This window comes from the organism of the source record quoted next, unplaced genomic scaffold (assembly GCF_019419815.1).
Source record: "Pyrus x bretschneideri cultivar Hongxiangsu unplaced genomic scaffold, Pyrus_bretschneideri_v1 Contig19, whole genome shotgun sequence".
In the NCBI taxonomy this organism is placed as follows: Eukaryota; Viridiplantae; Streptophyta; class Magnoliopsida; order Rosales; family Rosaceae; genus Pyrus; species Pyrus x bretschneideri.
The window spans coordinates 2,342,514-2,364,127 of NW_025999490.1; the positions used below are offsets into that span (position 1 = coordinate 2,342,514).

General features: G+C 38.0%; 2 protein-coding genes across 3 annotated transcripts; both read right to left on the reverse strand.

Annotated features, from left to right (window-relative positions):
• On the reverse strand, positions 1-3,994 carry LOC103952443 (subtilisin-like protease SBT3). 2 transcript variants are annotated; one of them, XM_048582678.1, is made up of 2 exons: positions 3,635-3,994; positions 1-2,454 (listed from the first exon to the last, which is right to left on the reverse strand). In XM_048582678.1, exon 2 carries the CDS (start codon positions 2,445-2,447, stop codon positions 138-140), a length of 2,310 nt encoding a protein of 769 aa, XP_048438635.1. In that variant the 5' UTR covers positions 2,448-2,454; positions 3,635-3,994; the 3' UTR covers positions 1-137. The 2 variants fall into 2 exon arrangements, with proteins under 2 accessions (XP_048438635.1, XP_048438633.1); XM_048582676.1 differs by having other exon boundaries at positions 1-2,474; positions 3,619-3,994.
• Positions 3,995-11,466: 7,472 nt separating this feature from the next.
• Positions 11,467-20,566, reverse strand: LOC103952395 (DNA damage-binding protein 1). Its single transcript, XM_009363984.3, has 19 exons — positions 20,342-20,566; positions 19,668-19,716; positions 18,919-18,978; positions 18,743-18,834; positions 18,568-18,619; positions 18,347-18,409; positions 18,200-18,249; positions 17,872-17,947; positions 17,100-17,309; positions 16,899-17,005; positions 16,699-16,807; positions 16,258-16,458; positions 15,934-16,149; positions 15,305-15,415; positions 14,510-14,785; positions 13,890-14,164; positions 13,029-13,380; positions 12,636-12,920; positions 11,467-12,253 (listed from the first exon to the last, which is right to left on the reverse strand). The coding sequence occupies exons 1-19, from the start codon at positions 20,443-20,445 to the stop codon at positions 11,672-11,674; spliced, it is 3,270 nt and encodes a 1,089-aa protein (XP_009362259.1). The 5' UTR covers positions 20,446-20,566; the 3' UTR covers positions 11,467-11,671.
• Positions 20,567-21,614: the final 1,048 nt, after the last annotated feature.

A 21,614-nucleotide genomic window follows, 5' to 3' on the forward strand; every position in this document is an offset into this window, starting at 1 on the left:
GAGAAAAGAGCTTAAAACCTTAATATAATTAAGAAAAGAGTTCAACGATAAAGATTGAGCATATTCCTTTCACATAGCCAAACTATCTCGAAAATTAACAATCACTACAAGGCTACAATGTGGTTTTGCATGACTATCTAGTAATTAACAATCACTACGGGGCTTGATACAATGTGGCTATATTGATCGATCCACTTCAGATAGCCATATGTCACTCTTGAAGCATTGCCGTCAATCTGTACCCTCAAAGAGAAAGCGTGCTGCTGATTCTTTCTAGAGAATGCTAGAGTACTCGGCTCTACTGCAATCTTCAAGCCTCTTGGAACTTGCAACACTGCTTTGTAAATTGATGTATGATCTCCCACGTTTGTCACCACCCTAGTGAAATTTTCGGATTTTGGAGATGATCCATCTGTGCTGCTGTTGAAGATGGCCATAAAAGAAGGGTAGTTCAGCTGGGTAGGATGCGAGCTGCAACTCCACTCACTTCGCCGAAGAATGGCATGCATCTGCTTCACATTGTATCCTAGGCCACACAGAAAATCAATGTAATCTTGGACATCCATGTCATAGATTAATCCAGGGTTCATGGCTTTGTTTGGGTTGATATGACCAGCACCGAAGTCTAGAGGGGTGGCTGGAAGACCAGTCTCTTGGTCTTTTATGGTCGCATTGGTGTTGTCAACAGTGTATGCACTGGTCATGATTGCTGATCGAATTGCCGCTGGGCTCCATTCTCTATGAACGGCTTTTACCAGAGCAGCAACACCTGCAACGTGCGGTGCTGCCATTGAGGTCCCTGACATGAGTGCATAATCTGAGACCAACTCGTAGTTATTGAAGTGCAAGATTGATGGCCTGTTAGGTGCAACTGCACCTAGCACGTCAACACCTGGAGCAAGAATGTCTGGTTTTAGGATGCTTGGATTGATGCGGTCCGGTCCTCTTGAAGATTGAGAGTACACTAGTGGTGCTGGTTTTGAACCCAAACTAGTGTGCACAAAGCTCAGGGTTTTAACTTGAGTTGTTTTGTTGGCTCTTGTTGCATACTCCTTGATCGAAACCCCTTTCTCAATTGGAAGAACCAGAGCGGGAATGGTGAAGTGTTGGAGGTTAAAATCTGACTCATTAGACATTAAGATTCCAGCATAAGCCCCTGAGTTTCCTACCTCCGCCATTTGACCAACGAAGGAAGTCAGGTTGCTCCAATCACAAAGAACCACCTTGCCGAACACTTCTTCAGGAATCATTGCCCCAGGGTCACATCTTTGTTTGCTTGTATTGTGTTTCCCATAAAACAAAGGTGCATCACTAATGTAAACGCTTAGCGGGAAGTATGATACTCCTTCAGCGGTAAATAAGCCACCATCGAGCGTCAATTTCGCAGTAAAAGTACGATCCACTGTTCCGGCACCGACTGTAGTGATCCACGGGGCTCCGTTGTATGTTAAGCTTTCAAGCTGACCGTCATTTCCCACAGCACACACAACAACAATTCCTCTTTGGACTGCTGAGAAAGAAGCGATCGCAATCACATCGTTGAAATATTCGGTGATATCTAAGCCAAAAGAAAGGGACATGATATCAACGCCATCGGAAATGGCCCTGTCCATGCCAGCTAGCACATCACTAGCTATAAATTCTTGTCCAGACCATCCGATTTTGTACATGGCAAGGTGTGCACGCGGCGCCATCCCTCTCGGAGAACCTTTTGCGTATCCGAAGTGACTTGCGCTGGTCACATGGTTACCCGCCGCTGTCGAGGAGGTGTGGGTTCCATGACCGCTGTAATCTCTCGGCGAGTCATAGTCCAATGCGGCTAGGTTTCTTCCCGATGCTCGGAAGCCTTTATTGAAGGACCGAGCACCGATTAGCTTCCTGTTGCAGAGGGAAGAAGCGAATGATGTTCTGTTCTCGCATGCGCCTTTCCATCTTTTTGGGACTCGTGGCATTCCCTTGTCGCTGAAGCTCTCACTCTCCGGCCAAATTCCGGTGTCGATCACTCCTATTATCACATCTTTTCCATAGGAAGAAGCAGGCCAGACGCCAACTTTGTCATTAAGGCCGAGAAACTTGGGGGTATGGGTGGTGAACAGCCGGCCAAATGAGTCCGGATACGTGGCGACGTGAGCAGGCGAGTCCTCCAGTTCCGACAACTGCGAGTCAGTGAGTCTGGCGCTGAAGCCGTGCAAGGCGTGGCTGTAGGAGTACAATAGCATGTCACTGTTGTCGTCGTAGTCCGGAGGAGACGAAGGCAGCGACTTGAGGACGGACTTGTGCCACGCCTCCACGGACGGGAAAGATGCAAGAGTGGCTGATGAGGATTCGTAGTCCATCCGGATGATATAGGTCTTGTATTCCTCGGATAGTGCAGAGGCATTGTTGTTGCTCTGCAGCAACAGCAGCAGCAGCAGCACCACCACCGACAAGACCAGACCACGGATCATGTTGAAAAGGATGGAGTGTGGGTTCAACTGGAAACAAAGAAAAGATTTAGCATTCAGCAACAATACGTTGAAGAGGATCAAATCTAATATGTTGGTTTTACAATTGAACCTGATGAACTGGGCAGAAACTAATAAAGCAACATATTGGTTTTACAAGTAATCCGAAAAGTAGTAACCCATATTTTCAAATTCTAAAGAAATTAAAAGAACCCTTTTTGTATAAATATTTTTTATGTTAAATCAACCCCCCTGAACGGAGTTGTTTGGCTTGTTTACTAAGATCAACTCCTGCTATTTGTAGCGCCCTTTTATCTATGGTCATAATTAACACATTGATATATTTAGACACCAGTTTTCTTCACGGTGAATCCAAATCGATCATAAGCTTGTAAATTTTCATACTTCTATCAAATAGGGTTTGGATTTTAGGGTTCTTGGAGAAGCTGCTCATTCACTACATAAGAAAAGGACGAAGAAATTGGCGGCTAGATTTTTGTTATATATGATTAAAAATCAAAATTGAACTAAAAATATTGTACAAACTCAAACAGGTAAAGAGCCAAGCAAGAACATGTTACGACGGGTACACTGATTCTGGCCCTTAGATTCACGTCCTACGGTTAGTAATTAATTTCGCTTTTTAATGTGTTTATCTTCTAACTCCGTCTCCTTCTGTTTTTTCTCTCTTCTCTCTCCTTTTTTTCCCCTTTCACTCCGTCTTGTTTCCTGCTTTCTCTCACAGATGAAAAACTGAAGCTACAGAAATATTAATTTCAATTATTTTTTGCTCAAAATCTCGCCTCCCACATCTCAGATTTTCAACACAGCCATCTTTGTTGTTTGTCTCAAGCAGAAAATCAAATAACCCAACAACCTCTATCTCAAACCCCTGGCTTCTTTCTTCTTCAACAACCAAAAAAACACCCAGAAGGAGAGCACAGCAAGCAGAAGGAGAGAGTAGTGAGAAAAAGATAGCAGGAAAGAGAAAAAAAACCCATTAAAAAACAAAATTAATTATTAACCGTAGGACTGAATCCAACCGCCAAAATCAGTTCGGACAGATAAGTCCGGAGAGGATCCGAGTCCGTTGTTACGAGCTCCGCTTTTGCAAGTAATAAAATCAAATCAAAGCACATATCAGAGAGAGAGATAACTGGAAGCAAGGGCATACCTCAGACGAAAACAAACCCAGCAATGTAGAGCTCCTTGTTCAACAGTAGGGTGGTTACCTGACCGAGAGGATTGGGCTTGGGGAGGAGAGGATTTTGTTCGTTTTTGGGGATTCAATCGCTGGAGGGGTGCTCTTGCTCTTCATGGTGGGCAGAAGCAGAGTCTCTATATCTGGGTTTATGTAATAGCAAGTGCAGTTCGACGTAACACGTTATGTCAGACAAAGTGGTATTCAAACCAAACCTTACTTCTTTCTGCAGGTCTTTCAAATTTCTGTGTGCCAGAGTCAAGTCATCATGTGAAAATGGTAAATGGATTTTATTTGCATGCTGTCTTCAGAGGGATTTGGTTAGCAGTCCATTTCTTTACCCAAAATGGAAAGCTTAGTAGGTTGGTCCCTTTGATATTTGCTCTTTTGCCTCGTTAATTTGTAGTGGAACGGAAACGTGCACATGTTAATTACACCAAATAGAATTCTTAAACAAACAAAACGCGTCATACACCACCATATCAATATTTCCAGTGCAATACCTGAATCGATGATCCATTACTGGATCGTTTCGTATGTAGGACTGTATCAACTTATAAGAGATGACTTTCTCAAGAAGAAAAATTGTGTACGTCAATGCATAGTTTGGCAAATACGAAAAGATACTTTGAAAAATTCGTACACATAATATTTTTTAAAATACGTACGTGTGTACTATACGCAAATCTACCAACTGTTTTCCAAAGATTTCAATTGTTTTTATACATATATATGATTATATCCTGAATTCCAAAATATCACATGTATGAATTCCGACCAATAATAATCTAATAATATTTCCGGCAAAATAATAAATATTGATCAGGGCCGGCCCTGAGAAATTGGGAGCCCTAGGCGAGCCTTCAAATGGGGGCCCTAAAGTTCTTTAACATCCGACTCGTTGTACATTTATATGTATAAGAAAAGGTTTCGCTAAATACATGAAAAAGTTCATTTCTACATCAAAAATCATTAGAATTCATATCCAAAGAAGAAAGATATGCAAATATTACTTAAATATTACATGTCTCGTGTTTTTAGATGTAAATGTACTAATTAAGTTTACATAATCTAACTTTTCAACCAATTCTTTTTCAATAGACAAAATAGCTAACCCATTTAATCTTTCTTGTGACATAGTTGATCGAAGATACGATTTGATCAACTTTAATTTTGAGAAACTTCTTTCAGTAGAGGCAACTGTAATTGGTATGGTTAACAAAATACGATAAGCAACCCATGCATTCAGGAAACAACCATCCATTTGTCTTATATATTTCAGCACTTCCATTGCCCGATTTATTTCCTTCGGCAAAGTTTCTCTCAAGATTATTAGCTCTATAAAAAAAGTCATTTCTATCAATATCAGAATGCTCACCATGTTTCAGAAATCCTTCAAGATTGATGCAAAAACTCTTCAAGCTATCATTGTCTACATCTTTTAACTTCTTCAAATTAATTAACTACTACAAAAACCACACACACACACACACACATACTTAAGAAATATTTTGGGCCTTCCGGCCCTTCCCAAGGCCGAAATCTGCACAGCAAGTTCCAAATTTTTTTTTTTATAATTTCATGTTGAGATATTTTACTCAAACTACAAAATTATATATATAATTGTTATTGGTATTCCAAAATTCTAGTGGAGTACGTTCCAAACTTTCTATATTTGGAAAAAAAAAATATACTTGTAAAAAGTGTAGGACGAGATTTTTAAAGTGTCAATAACAATTCTCTATATATATAAAAATAAATAAATAAATTTGGGCGCCCCCCCCCCGGAGTGGGGGCCGTAGGCGCCCGCCTACTCGGGCTACTCCCAAGACCAGCACTGATATTGATCTCATTAATTTGGGAAATAAGGTGTGTAGTCCGAAAATGACAGGTTATTCTGTATAATCTAATTATATAAAGAAAATCTTTATAGGAAAGTATCAACTCGTTTTTGCTTTTACATTTTACTTTTAAATATCATGTGTATCTAAACTCATTTTTACTTTTTACAGGGTTACAGGGGACCATGGACAGAGCCACATTGGGCCCCAGGGGACAGATGCTCACACTCAATTTTTCTGGAAAATATACACATGATGCATATAGCAATTCCACGTGATAGAAGATTTTCGGCTATGGAATTTTTGAACAATCAATTAAGAAATCGAATATGAAATCAATTGATGATAATAACACAATTATTTTTATAGAGAGATATTTGATGTTGTTGCCTATTCATAATAAAGTAGTCATGCAATGTTTTCAAAACATGAAAATGCGTCAAGAGATATTGTAATATATTGTAACAAGTTGTTATTGCCTTTTGATGGCTTGCAATCATGGTGGCTTGTTGAAGATGGCTGGAGAGTTTTCAAAAGCACAGGGGATGAGTACGGTATGGAGCCAATGCTTAAGCATTATGGTTGTATGGTTGACCTGCTTGGGCGAGCTGGCATGCTTCACGAAGCATACGATTTCAATGAGACTGCACTGCTGTTGTGATCATCTGCTCGATGAGTCGTGATCCATGTCATGCATATGATTCATGCATCAAGACCCAATGCAGTGACAAAACCTCGTTAAGTCCCTACAGTTTCTTCCTTGCACTTGCAATTGCTAGTGCTACCTTATCTTTGATATTGTCAAAGAATGAAAATAGACAAGTCCCACGATGTCTTTGAAGTCTATGTGCCGCAAATGCCCCAAAAGCCTATGAGGAAGCAAGTACCACTCTTACATAGAACCGCAACTGGTCATTTCCATTTTCATTCTCGTCTTTTGCATCCTCAGTAGTAAAAGTGTCATCTCTAAAACACTTGGTTAAGAGAGGAACACTACATAGTGATGGATTGATTATATGAATGGAAGAATCATTAAGCGTTTGAAGTTGGTTTTCCGAATGAATTATTCCTAGCAAGTTATTGTAAGACAAGTTCAAGTGGGACAAAGATGTTAAAGATGAAAAGTTTTGAGGAATCTGTCCCAAGAGGTGGTTGTGTGAGAGATCAAGAGTTCCAAGCCAACGCAAGTTTCCTGACCTTACTGATTCATGGACAAATTCAAGGTGCCCAATAGAATGAGACTGCTTATTTCTTCAGAGATTTCACGTTGTAAATTATTTGATGAAAGATCAATGCTTTTAATGTCAATGTGGCTTGGTCACAGCCATGAAAAGAGCCTGCATCAGAATTGTTGACCATCGTAGTCAAATTATCCAAATACTTGGGTATAGTACCTGAAAAGGATTACATGTAACGAATGTATGAAATCCAAACTGGTTGTACTTACTGGACATGTCAAGGATTACATGTTGAATTCCTTCTTTTTATTTCTGACCTCCAAAATGGGGCAAGGAATTCCTCCGCTCTCTCCCTCTCACACCTTTTTTTTCTTCCTTTTTTCTAAGAAATATTTTTTAATTTCTACACGAGTTTTCACCGTGAAAATTGAAAATTAAACAAAGAAAATAAACAGAGGAGGAAAATAATAGTTGAAAAAAATGTAAATAAGCTTTTACCACAGTGAAGAAAGATGTTATCTTCTGGCACTTCGGCGTAGTTCTAAATCCGCCAGCTCCCTAATCTACTGGCAACCTGAACAAACTTTGTCATCATACACACTATAAAGTACATATCCAATTATCAATCAAAACCTGAGGCTTGGAAGCATTTATTTGAGCATCAAGATTATGTTGTAATTCCATTATCTCGGATCTTGCAATGATTTGAGCTTTAAGATCAATCTCCATATCCTGCAGTTCCTTTTTGTCTAGAAACATCTTCAATCCGATGATGCAAAAGGTCATGATCTAAAGTCCCATTTATATATTGTGTTCGAACAAAAGTTCACATCAACCGGCTCTCTGCCTTGCTGCACCTTGATAGTGTCGAAGAGGCTCCCGGAGTCTGTATCATCGATATAGTTCGGTCCGGTCATTTTTCTCCATCACAAATTGACCTGAGGGAACACAAAAAGCCAAAAAATATAATAAGGGACGGAATTACTTTCGATTTTTTTGTAATTTAAATTTTCTTGGCAATGTGGCGCATACACGTAAACGTAAAGGTTGAATTGTTGAAGATTCATCTGGTTCGACTTTACTTGTATTTCACACCGATGAATTAAACTTGTTTGGGAAAAAGAGGGGGAAAATCAAACAAAATTAAAATAAAATGGCGCCAAAAATTAAGGTGAATTTGGCTTTGTTTTAATTAAGAGCTAAATTTCTGAAAAACATGTTGAATTAATTAAGACCTAAATTAAATAATTAGCTCAGTTAATCAAATCATAACATCAATCCCACTAGTTATGGGATTCAAGGTGGGAAACTAATACCTCTTTTAAGATGACAAAATATTTCTCTCAAAAAAAAAAAGAAAAAGATGACCAAATATGAAAGGAGTTGAAATCAAATTTACAGTTCTAGCTCCTCTCGTCAAACAATTTCAAGGGCATAAAATTGGTAAACATGGTGCTGAAATATTTGAAACTGTAGTCTGACTTGTGACAACCCGTCCCTAATTTTACTACTTTAATAATTTTATAAGTGTGAATTGACAAAAATGCCCTAGTGGCAAGATTATTGACTTTTGTTGACCGTCATTTCGTGACGCGTACAAGTTACTATATTACCATATTTTCGAAGTACTTGGCGGTACGAACGCGTAGGTGCAAGCGAAATCAAAGTCAGGGTTACGACGAATGTTTTACGAAACTACAAATCCGAAAAGTATTTTTGAAAAAAAATTACTATTTATTATTTTATATATTTCTCATAATTATTATATTATTATTTTAAGAAATTTTTGTTATTATATTATTATTTGAATATTATTTGGGGGATATTTTAAATACTTTATTAATTTATATTGGCCCGTGGGGCCCATATATCCCAAAACTCTCTACTCTCCTTTTGCCGCGTGTCTTCCTCCCTGAGCTCTCTAGAAATCTCGCTCGAACTCTTTCTTCACTTACGCTCTCATCTATCATCCCTCGTTTCCTCTACAACAACACCAAGGCACCACTTTGCCTCGTCACCTCCAACGTCGAGTTCCATCTTTCCCGTGAACCAGCGCCACCATCGTCACCTTCTTCCTTGTCTTGAAGCCAGACCAAAACCTTAGAACCCCCGACAGTGACACAGATCACTGTACTATATTCCTCCAACGAACCAACGGCAGATTCTCGATGAATCCGACTGAGGTAAGCTTTGAAATCGACGACAATCATCTTAGATCACTGTTTTGTATATGATTCTTGTTTTATTTGAGAGAAATGTTGTAGTTTTGGTGCATATCAGTTCAGGAGAAACTCTCCCCAATTTTTCGACGAAAATCCGACAACTTTCGAGCCATTTTCCGTCCAACTCTGGCCATGGCCGAGGAAACCAAATGTATATTCTGATTCCTTGTTCTCCAAGCTTTGTTTTGATATATTGGAAGGCTAGGTTTTTGTGAAGCTTTTGGCTGGTTGGAGCCAGGGTTTATCCTAGCCATCCTTTTTCCCAGAAAAAAATAAAATAAAAAAAGCCTTAAGCCCAAAATTTTTGGCCTAAACCTTTGGCCAAACTGGCCCAAACCTTTGGGCCGATGTTCTAGGGCGGCCCAATTTCAAAATGGATATGGAATATTCTTTAGAATATTCCTTATGTTGATTTTTTTGAAATTTTCTTGGAAACCCTCCTAGGCTAATTTCAATGCCCCGAGTCCGTTTTTGACATCCATTTAGTGAAATTTCAAAGTTTTAACATAGTTCACTGTCGAGGCGGCTGCTCGGTTAACCTCTTAGGGTTGACTGTTGACTTTTTACAAAATTTACCAAGGACCCCTCTTAGCGTAATTCGACGTTCTAATTCCAAATCCGCACTCTGTTTTCCCAAATTTAGTCGTTTTAGTTGAGTTTTACTAATGGGTTCCAATATTATACTTAGGTGCAATTACTATCGGAGAATTCAGCTTTCCTAGCTCGAATGGCTGCAACTTCGCAATATCATATATTTATTTAGTTTCCCCTTATACATTTGAAAAAGAATTTCCTATTTATGCCTAGATTAGACTAATGTTTATAAGAATTAGCAAAATAATGGAATTTACGAAATTATCCTAAATCCTACGAGATGCATAGGTATGCGTACTTTTATGGGATTTTAATTACGGTCATAATTAATATTTTATTTATTAGTATTACGTCAACGTGAATTATTGATTTACTGCTATGTGATCGTATTAACATTATCTGCTCATCGTTGCTTGCACTAGTGTTAGTACTCGTCCGGGCTAGGGCCAGTCTTTCACGCGGATGTTCACATCGCACCGCACGCTCACTTTGGATTCATTGTAGGTGCCAGTCCTGTCCTAGATTGCTATAGGCAATTAGGACTCGTAAATGATGCGTATAACGTCAATCTTCATGTGATTGTAATACTAGAGCGTAAATCATTATTACACCCAATCATGTTCATGTCAGAATACATATGCATGAACTCGTGTGTTAGCATGTGTCGATGAGCACTCGATGTGATTTATTTATTTCTGCAAGATATTGTGATCTGTAGAAGATATGCTTATTTACGAATTTATGACGTATTGAAGTCTTGAGATATCGCAGGCTATGGTAAGTATTTCCATATTATACGTAGTATGTATATTTTGAAAACTATACTTGTTTTACGACGAGGGGTTATAATGTTTTCAAAAAGGTTTTTATAAAACTTTATTTTTTTTAGGCCCACTCATCCTTGTTTCTCATCCCTCCAGGTTTTAGTGCTGAGCTTTCTTGTCGACGAGGATTTGGTGGACAGTGTTTGAGAGAGAGCGATGTGTTAGTGTGCTTATTGCAAGTTAAGCATGACCGCCTTTTAAGTTAAACTCATCGGAGATTGATTGAGCATCAAACTGACGTTGAGTGAGTGCCAAGTAAGTCACCGGTGCTGCTAGATTTCTTCTCACTCCTCTGCTTCTTCTTTTCGAAGAGCAGTTTGTTGCTTTTTTCTGTTCTTGGACTGAAGCTTCACTATTCGTGAACAAGTGTTTTATGCTACGATTTGTTTCGAATGCAAACATATAGATAATCTATTCAAGTTTAGACTTGTAAGCACGAGTTCCAACCCACAAGGATTGTAACAAAACGAAGACATGTATAACCAAATCCGTGATATTAGAGGAGGGAAATATACTGGTATCCTAGCTCCATTTCAAGCCTAAGCTCTCCCGATCCCCAGCTTCTGCTGCTAAGCAACCATCTTCTCTCTTCGCCGTAAGGCCAAGGCCAGGCATCCGTTGCTTTAAATGAGCATTCAATCTACTCGCATCCAGCTTGTCGAAGAGATGATCATTGCTGCGCTTCCCGGCCTGGAACTGTCTAATTGCCTTGTAAAAAGGTACCTCAACTTCAGCGGTGTTTTCGTATCTGATCGAATCTTTATCGAGGAAGTTAAAACTCCAACGAGTTAGGGGCGATTGCTTTCACATGCTCTACCTTCAAAGTGCAGCAATCGACCGTATCAGCTTCATCTTCGCCCTTTCCTATCCCCGCCCTCAGAGCTAAGCCTATTGATGAGATAGATAGCATTCTTTCCTATGATTTCAATGGTTTTGATGAGGCCGTGCTATCCATACACCTCTTTATCTTCTACACACCACTATTAATTCAGTTATTTGATCATCTTCAATTCATTTGATATGACAGCCGAAAATTGAGAGGAATGTGTGGAAGACATAAAAGGATGCGTAGATAGCACCATCCGTTTTTATATGCATGTATCCTGAATCCCAAAATATCACACGTATCCAAAGACACCTCAGAAAAATACAAATAAATAACACACAAATGTAAATGCATTGCATTTGCATGCCCTTTACAATCGAAGAAAAATACCGACTAAGAGAACGAACATCCAATTTTTCCTTGTTATAGTTTTACAGTAAAACTCAAACCCAAGTTCACAGCCAGGTATTTCACAACAGATCATAGTTACAGTGCCAATATGTACCACATGTGCAATCGAAACCTAAACTGTGGTCCCAACTCAATGCAGCCTCGTCATTTCTTCTACTCTCTTGCAGAGCTCCTCCACTGAAACGCGCATTTGTTTTGAGATCTCATCCATCTTGCTGCGGTTTAGATCAAGGAACGATTCTATCAGATCGCCATCCAAGAAATTTTTGGTGTCTACAGTTTTCTTCTCGTTGCTGAATGACCTCCACTGCTCGTGGCTCAACCCTCCAACACCCTTTATCACCTTCCTCAAGTTTGACTGGAGCTTCTCCAAAAATGCATATTGCTCTTGAGGAAGTGAGGCAATTACTCCGATCACACCATTCACGGTGCCAAAGATGACAGTTGGAATCTGGCCCACATCAGAGTCTGGCAACCGCATGACAAGAGAGCCGTGCCGGAACCTATTGACAAACTCGCCTAGGTGATACTCACCTACAACCTCAAGGCGGCCCCGTTCCTCATCAGTTGCACCCTCACTATTTTTACGAACAGTGAAGAGGTTGAAGAAATTTTCAGCTCCAATGTAAACATCATCGTCGAGGATCTCTACAGCAGACATCCAATTTGCATTATAATCACGGGCTCGCTCCTCAATGGCACCTTCCTCATGCTGAATACAATAAAAAAAATTTCGGTTAAGCAAGAGAATAGTTTATAATTTGCATTATAATCACGGGCTCGCTCCTCTTAAATGGACAGAGACTAACAACAGAGTAAAAACAGGATCAACAAATTCAAACAAGAGAACCTCATGTTGAACTAGCAGAGACAAAAGGGACTAAAGGGACTCTTATTACAAGGCCTTGACACGTATGACGAAAAATGTGACCTCCCACAAAATATCCCAATATCACATTTCATTTTCATTGGATCAAGTAATTTTAAGTTGCAACTTTACGCAATTCATGTCGGAGTAAACAAATCACCTACCACTACTACTTTGAGCAGTACTAGTCCAAGGCATGCAGAGGGTTGAAAGTTAGTTTTATTACCTTGTACATTAACAGAGAAATTGACTTCATTAAATCCCCAACAATGATGAAATCTCCACGAGTCTGGACATAAAGGGCAAGTATGTGGCCATGATGTCCACATTCCGATTGCAATTCACGAGTACCATCATCCCGCAGAGTCCACTTGTATAACTGTATCTTTTGATTAATAGCAGCAAGTAACTTGCCATTGAATGCATTTAAAGAGTAAACAGACCCCTTGGTTTCCTTCTCAGCGACGAGCTGCAGCTTCCCATCTTCAACAATGAAAACCAGAATGCGGCCCTACAAGTATACAATATTGTCAGCTTACAGAGGGAGGATGGAAAATCAGCTACTTACCAGTTCAAGTGAGATTTCTGCACTAACCAGTAAACTAAAGTGCTATCTTACCTTGGTTGGCTCATTTTCTTCCGGGAGAACATATGCAGTCCCGACACAGTAATATACATTCATGTCATCCGAGAAAGAACAGCTAAGTATAGAGCAGGCATACTCAAAAGCGTCCAGTTGATAATATGTTACAAGGTCGAAACTCTGATCATCTAACAATCGGATGAAGTGTGTTTCTGAGTCTTCTGCACTAGACTGGTTATATTTCACACTCAAAATGGCGAAAGTCCTGGACTGCTCCTGATGACAGATACGACGCGCATGCTCACCTAGGGGAATAGAGCGAATATGAAGCTTCTGGATGTCATCAATTGTGCCAATAGTAAGTTCACCTTCCTTAGCAATTGCAAGGCTGTTGTCACAAGAAAAAAAAAAGTCAAGTGTTTAATCTCTGAAAGTTGACAGTTTAAGGAGGGCGGAGGAAGAGTTCCCCCGTCAAACCTACACAGTAACAGAACAGAAAGGGAAAAAAACAGCGTATGGTTGTCTAAGTTGCACCCAGACCATTATTTTTATGTAAACTTTCATTTAAAGAAATACTTAAAACATGCTAATATCATAAAGCCTTTTTTTTTTTTTTTTTTTTTTTTTTTTTTGAGAAAGAAGATCATAAAGCATATTATCACACCAAAAAATGGTAACTCTAATAATCAATTTGGAAACTAACTCACGACTTTAACTACTATAAACCATCCCGGCATGATAATTTACATAAAATGGCAGCCATCACATAAGCAACAGTGGATTACAAATTGAAAATATGAAAAGAGATATGATATTTGGATATAGACTAAACCTCGTATCCACCAAACCAAGATCCTATCCATATTTTATGAGTGAACAATAGAAAGAGAAAAGTACCTATCTGGAAAAGCAGCAGAGTTGAATGGGCACATATGGCTGACTTCTTTCAGATTTACGTTGCTGTAAAGCAGTTTCTTGTTGCTACTATATATGACAGTTGGCCTATCCGACGCAGCAAATACATGCGTAGTACTCTTGGATGAGAAGGTACGGAGTGTAATGGGCTGTGTCCCAAGAGAGACTTTTTTCCTGTCCGTCAACTCACCAGTGCTTGTGTTCAATATAAAGTTTAAGAGGTGCCCATCTCCTAGGGCACACAATAGGTAGGATATCTGATTAAAAAAACAGTAACAAAAATTTACTCGGTAACCAAATAACTAAAGTAAAAACTTTACGAAGGAACTAAAGAAAGCAATAGATGTGCAAATTAATATTCCCTCATCTACGCAACAGAAGTCCCCATTGATTGACACAAACACAGGCCCAACTCTTTAGATAAATTCCAAAATAATGATAATTAAAATTATAATCAGTTGAACATGCTATTAGAAGAGCCACTCCCCAATGGTAATCTCAAAAAAAGACATTGCATTTCTGACCAATATTAATGAGCAAGTCATACAAAATGACTACAACTGAGAATTGATTTAGTGAAGTAGGCTCAAGCACATGCATACCCCTTCAAAGGCACAAAGAAGAACAGAACGAGGTATGATCTCCCCTCCCAAATGTTCCTTTGTGATGCGGTTCAGGTCAGGAAGTGAATATATCTGGACACTAATATCTGTCCACATTCCAACAGCTGCCAGCTGGCTATAGTTGGGATTGTCGCCTATAGGGTTTATGTCAAGGCATGATATCTCAAAATCTAACTGTGCGTGGTTTTTCTCTGTCAATATCCCATCACCAATTTCCAAATAAACTAAGTGCTTTCCACCAGTCGCCAATAAAACCTGTCACAGAAGTAGATTAAAGCAACAACCAGTTAGCCATTAACATCAGGCAACCAAATGTTGACGCAGACATCCACAAAAGGAAACAATACCATGTTAGGAAACAGCATGTATGGTAACTCATTAGCAATTCTGAGACTAGAAGGGGGATTTATCAACACCAGGGAATCTATAAAATATTTTTCATTTCAAGTTTCAAAGAAATAAGAGAGTTAATTTTTCAAGGATGTTTCAGAAATATGCTGGTTTGTTTTTTTCTAAAAGTTGATCTTAATCTAGGTTTTGGGAGTCAACAGACGCTCCTTATGAAAAACCACCTATTCTATATTATAGTATAGGATGTCCTGAATATTTATAGGGAACATGAATCCTAAATCCTAAAAAAAACCAAAACTGATCTAATTCAATGGCACAGCTAAAACTGTCAATGGTCCTTACTTGAAAACTTAGTTTTTAATAAGAAACACAACTTTTATTAGCTTACTTGCAAACTTAAAAGTTAACAAGTAGAAACAAAACCTGGGTGGCATTAGCAGTGGCAACATTAATTGAATAGCCTGCTGGAGCATTCCACTCATGCTTGAGCTCCCTAGTTGTAGAACTGACTAATCTTACAGAGCTTGAAGTTACCTGTGATGTCAATTCATCAGCCAGCATGCAATAGATACAATACATGTCAATCAGCAATAAATTAATCACCTATACAATCCAGATTATTACATATTAGAATATTTTCTAAAACAAAAATATAACCTCAACAATGTTAACATCACCTAAAACAGGTAACAAACGTGGCCGGTGAAAATACATCCACACCATCTAAGTGAGATAGATCGTGTAGATTTTCCCTACTACCTCAGTTATGATGTGATCATTTATTACGAAATTGTAGACCAGCAATGTTCAAATTAATAGTTATTAAAGTGTCCCTAAGGCTGGTAGAAGAGAAACTAGGGGGTGAGAAGCAACTTAAAACTTTGCATTCCAAATGGTGGTAGCGATGTGACAGTGATGACTGAAAATTAGCGTTTGCGTCCCTAATGACATAAAAGGCCAAAAAAAAAAAACATAAAAGTGCTTGCTTTTGAGTATATTCTACTATATGCATTAAAACATAGAAGAAACAATGCAATATGGAGACAACTTACCTGCACCAGTTGATTACAGACAGCATCATGGCAAAATAAAGTCTGTACTTGAGAACAGAAGCCTTCTATCTCAGTTTCTTCCAACTCATCCTCAATATTCATTGCCAAAATCCTTGTCTCACTGATAAAGCTTACAACCAGGAAGGTGTCATAAGGATCATCAGTGGAGGATCTTAACGACCACATTCCCTTAATACCTTGAAGCTCAACGGATGCCTGTTCAACATCATATAATAATTACAGGCATCAGTATGCAAGAACCCCATGCAAACGTACAAAATGAAACTTGGGTACTGATTACCAAAATATTTAAATAAGTCAAACCTGTTCATTGATTCCAATTCCATTTCGAACTACACGAAGAGAACCATCCTTGAAAGCTCCAGAACAAGTTACAACCTGACCCTGGCCTTGCCTCTCAAGATCAACCACACAAAAGTCAACGATCGGCCCCAAATTGACGTACCTTTCTAACACTTCCACATATGAACCCTTTGCATCAGGATGTAGATTCAGCTTTACAAGCTGTGTTCACAACACCATGGAGTGTTAATATATTATAATCCAAATCATTTAATGAGGTATCAATGTAATTTTGATCATAATAATCGCACATCTTTATTTCATTTAAAACTTCAAGCACATTATTAAACCACTACTTTCTGTCAAATCTATCTTTATAGTCTTATGTGTACAGTCTTTGAAGAACAATTTTTTATAGCTAAGAATAGAACAAGTAACAAGCAATAGTTCTGACTACCCCACCTGTGAATCCCCATAACTTGATCCGATATAGACAAATGCATTATCAAGGTATGAGATGGTAGATGCAATTGATGTCTCCCCCAAGAGCTCAATTTTCAGTCCAGTCACCCTACAAGAAGTGTAGATGAAATCCTGAGAAACTAACCCCATAATCTTCAACCACAAACAATTTGATGTTTCAAGGATGTATTAGAACTCACTTTTCTTTCTCATGCGTTATAACAAGTAGGTGAAGTAGCCCGGCATGATCACCAAGTAAATACCTGGAACCATCTGCATCTACTTTCCCATAGGCTTTTGTGATGGACTATAACAAATGACAAAGAAAAACTTGAAATAATACTTCTATAACCAATTCAACACATAATTCCAAACAACATTCATATGATACTATAGCATACATGTCTTATTGGGATTGCTTTAAATGTATTCGGGCTGCGGTAAACAATATTATCTTCTCCGATAATAAGAACACCACAGAGCGGCGGAGGAACTGGTATTAACAAATCAGCCCCATTTTCAACGTTGTTCTGTGCCCAAGGACCTTCAACAAAATCCTTATCCTTCAGAGAAACTTCATATGTTTTGACATGGCGAACATCTTTGTTATCCTGCAATATTTCAACCATAGTAAGGCAATAAAAAAATTTGGTTAATACTCCTACACTAATTTACCACCCAAAAAGGCCTCCCACAATTTTAGTATATGTACTAATGTTATATGGGGCAATACCTAACACTACACATGCACAATGTTCTGTGACTTAGAAATGGAGCAGATTTACAAAGATCTTAGATGGTTTGTGTAGACATGTGTAGAAAAAAATATACCAACATCATTGACCAGATCACGCTTGTTTTTACCAAGTTTTCCATTTTGAAACTGCTGTTCTACTAGGATCTTACATAGCATTGGCTAAGCCTTTGCTAAAATAATGTTCAATGTGATACAAGGAACGTAACAAACATAACAGAACAAAAAAACTTGAACATACGATACTAATACGAAAACTTGAACATACGATACTAAGACATACAAGGAACATAACAAACATAACAGTATAAGAAAACTTGAACATTCGATACTAAGACAAATTAGGTGATACAAAGATAAAAGGGTAAAACGGTAGCCCAACATAAACTTGATAACCAAATGAAAGGAATGACTAGTACCTGATATAGGACTACAATTGTTGGTTTTGAGCAACCATATAGAAACTTGATATCCAAAACTTGAAGTTCCTCAAGCCTGAAAAGTTAGCCAAAGGTGTAGTTAGAGTGAAAAGAAATTATAATTTCACACAAAAAGAAGAGAGCAAGAAATATGACATTGCAGCTAGCAACATAATTAAGCACGATTACAAATATATAGTGAGGCCTTGTAAAATCAATTGTCAATTTGAGTAAATTTAAATATAACTCATGGTCAGTTAATGACAGGAAGACTAATCAACAAAATATATATTTTACTAGAAAACTAAAAGAACAAGAGAAAAAATACCGTATATTAAATGCTTCCTTGAGCTGCCCTTTATTATCAAAAGGAATGACCTGAAAAACCAACAGCATATTATTTCATTTCTAAACTATAAATGTGATGAGAAAATGAAGATCTTTATATTTCTTCCCAGTATTCAAAACCACATACCTTAAACAATCCATCATACAAATGGAGTCCGATTAATCTACAATCTGGATCAATAATACCAATCTGCAAAAAATAGTAGGTAAAAAAAATATACATTAGTCATATTTATGGATTTCCCAGTTGAAACTTAAACATCATTTAGACGTCAACTCTAGAAAGACATAAAATTTTTAACAAGAAAAAGCTACAGGAATTGAGAGTCGTAGAATCATTTAACTTACTTGACCATTGTCTGTTGGACGACCTATGCGATCTGAGACATCCCCCATTGCCCTACACGACAAGGACATGCATTTGTCAGAATGTCATTAAACATATATCTACAGTCCATATGAAGTGAGTACTTTTGTAAATAATTTTAAACAACAATACTTTCACTTGGTTTGCATATCTAACCTAGTGATGAGCTCAGATGCTTCAGCATCCCACTGAAGAACACAAAATTTGTATCTTTCTGTTGCAATGAATAGAAAATCCTGTGTTTCACCCTGTTGAAAAGAAAAAAAAACAACATTAAAACCAAAAAAAAATTATAATACAAAATCAGACAAAAATATGACATTAAGACTCACATGAGGCCGGAAAAGTTCAAGCGTCGCTATTCTTCCATATATCGGGACATCCAAGATAGGCTGCAGAGAAACAAAATTTAGCTTAGTGCTAAATGGATGCTAGTTTTAAATGGCAACAGAAACAAAGCTACAAATTTGATATTTTATAGCAGAAAGAGATAAACATAAAAAAAATTTCAAACATTAATTCCAAGAATGTAGATACAGTTTATTCGATCGTGTATTTCACGTGTAATTCAAATGCCATGGTAAATGGCTTCGTAAAATAAATCATATTATGTAGAGTCAAGTAAAACTTATTGTGCAAGTTCTGCACAATAATTTTATTTATAAGAGTTCAGTGAAATGAGTAGTAGATGATAGTTCTTAATAAGAACTTCTTATTAGGGGACAACTTACATACAATGCAAAGTCTAATGTTACTATGTCCAAGTTTAAAGTTTAAAATTTTGATTCTTAGATGCCGAAACTTCATGCAGAATGCCTAAGCTTTAGAATTGAATTCTTACTACTTTGTTCCCAATAATATATAAATCCCTGGACAAAAGTCAACATAACATCATCAACTACCAAAAAGGTGCAAGGAACACCGAAGAGCAACAATTTTCCAAAGATTGTCATTGGACATTTAAAATGCGATGATACAATTCTTCGAACCTGAGGGTTTAATGACACAACGCACAAGTAAGCTATTAACTTTAAAGTATCTATCTTTTCTCTTTTACCACAAAATAGATTGACATACATACCTGCAGTCCCAGAGGAGTAAGTAGCTGAATTTCAATTCGCGTACATTTCCTGAAAAAGATTTATGAAACCAATCATTAACAAGATATAACTCTGGACAAGAAATCTTGCTGCAAAATAATATGATTAATCAAGGAAATCTCTAAACAGCAGAATGAAGAGTCCTTGTTTTATGCGCAGACACGAAAGCTCTATCAATAAAAGCCTTCTAGACAATCGATTGAACCGCTCCCGCACTACTACTCCCCACTAAAAGAGCAATTGATAATCTTGATAACCTAAAAAGAGCTACAAGTATAATATTTCATTGATTCCCAGAAAACTCTCGGCATCAAACGAAAAAATTTTGAAAAATTGCCAGGAAATCCCAAACTCAATCGCCTTCGGCCCGAAACCTGAAGTTTTTTTGTTGTTTTGAAATTTTCAATCTTGCAAACAACTTAATGCTTGAATTTCTAATCCAAAATTAACCAGGTATATATATATATATATATATATATATATATATCTGTATATATATATATCTGTATATATATAGATATATATATGTATATGAGAAGATGAAGAGACTGCCTCAGGAAACTAACGCATTAGCGAAACCCTAGCAGAAAGATACAAAATCGAAGAGAGAGAAAGATAAAGAAGAAAGAGAGAGAGGAATTGGGGGGGGACGTACGCAGTGATGAGATTGAGCTCCTGAGGGGCGGTGAAATTGCCGACGCAGGAGTGGGTGACGTTGGTGGGCTTGTGAGCCGTTACGACGTAGTTCCATATGCTCATCTTCCTCTCTTCTCCTCTTCTTCTTCTTCTTCTTCTGCAAATTGGTTTTGTGGAGAAAGGAGCCGAACCAGCGAGCCCTAGCCAGCAGCAACCTCTTTCTCTTTCCCTCTCTCTCTCTCTCTCCCTCTCTTTTCGGCTGTGTAGCCGATTAGCTCTCACAGTCTCACTCGCTCATCTAGAAGCAGACAGAAGATCCGAAATGCAGTGAAGCGGCGTCGTTGGGCTTATGGCCTTTTGGGTTTTTTCCGCGGATCCATGGGTGGGTTTGTTGGGACTTGGGTGCGATCCGGTTTGGCTAATTTTATAGGTCTTGGCCTGATCCATAGTCATGGACTCATGACCCATTTCGCCCGTTTTCGGAATATTTACATTTTCCATGGAAAGTTACAAACACTTTCTTTTTAGTTTCTCACACACTACTATTAAATCTGTGTGTCGTTTCCGTTGATTTATCTAATCGACAGCCATAAATTAAAAGGAATGTGTGAAAATCATCGGTCTTCCTATAAAAGCAAGACCTTTTTTTGTTGTAAGAGAGTGAAAAGAATTGGAAAATTGAAATGGTGGATTTGCCAGGTAATTATGGTTTCTATCCCATTTATTGTGTTCCAGGTTGAAATCCTCTTTTTTCTCTAGTGTAAATTAAAATAATATCTCATGTACAAGTGGTGGCACGCAATAATATATCATGTACATAATGTCCGAGTCAAAATTTTCCAACTGCAAATTTATTTTTCTTACTTTGGTCTTGTTTAGTTTTTTCTTTTTCTTTTACAATTAGGTTGTTCTTATTAATGGGGAAGTGGAAATTCGAACATCTTCTAACATAAAAATCTGAAGTGCCACTAAACAAGAGGTGGTTGGTCTTTTTAGTCAATATAATTCATATTCCTTGGGCTCCTTTTACAACCCAAATTTTACGATTCTTACACAACGCGATATGCAATCCAATATGCTTGTATTTGTTGCACCAAGACAGGTGGTGTTTAGAAGGTCCTCTGCTACGAAGTTTTCGATGAGAGAAACTTCCATGCATTTGGTTTACATCGTTGATTATCTCTCCATCTCACTTGTCACGTTACAAGAAAGTTTTTTTTTTTTTTTTTTTTGAACTGGAAATATTCATAACTAGGGCCAAAGCCAAAAGCATAGGAGGCCTACCAGGAGGC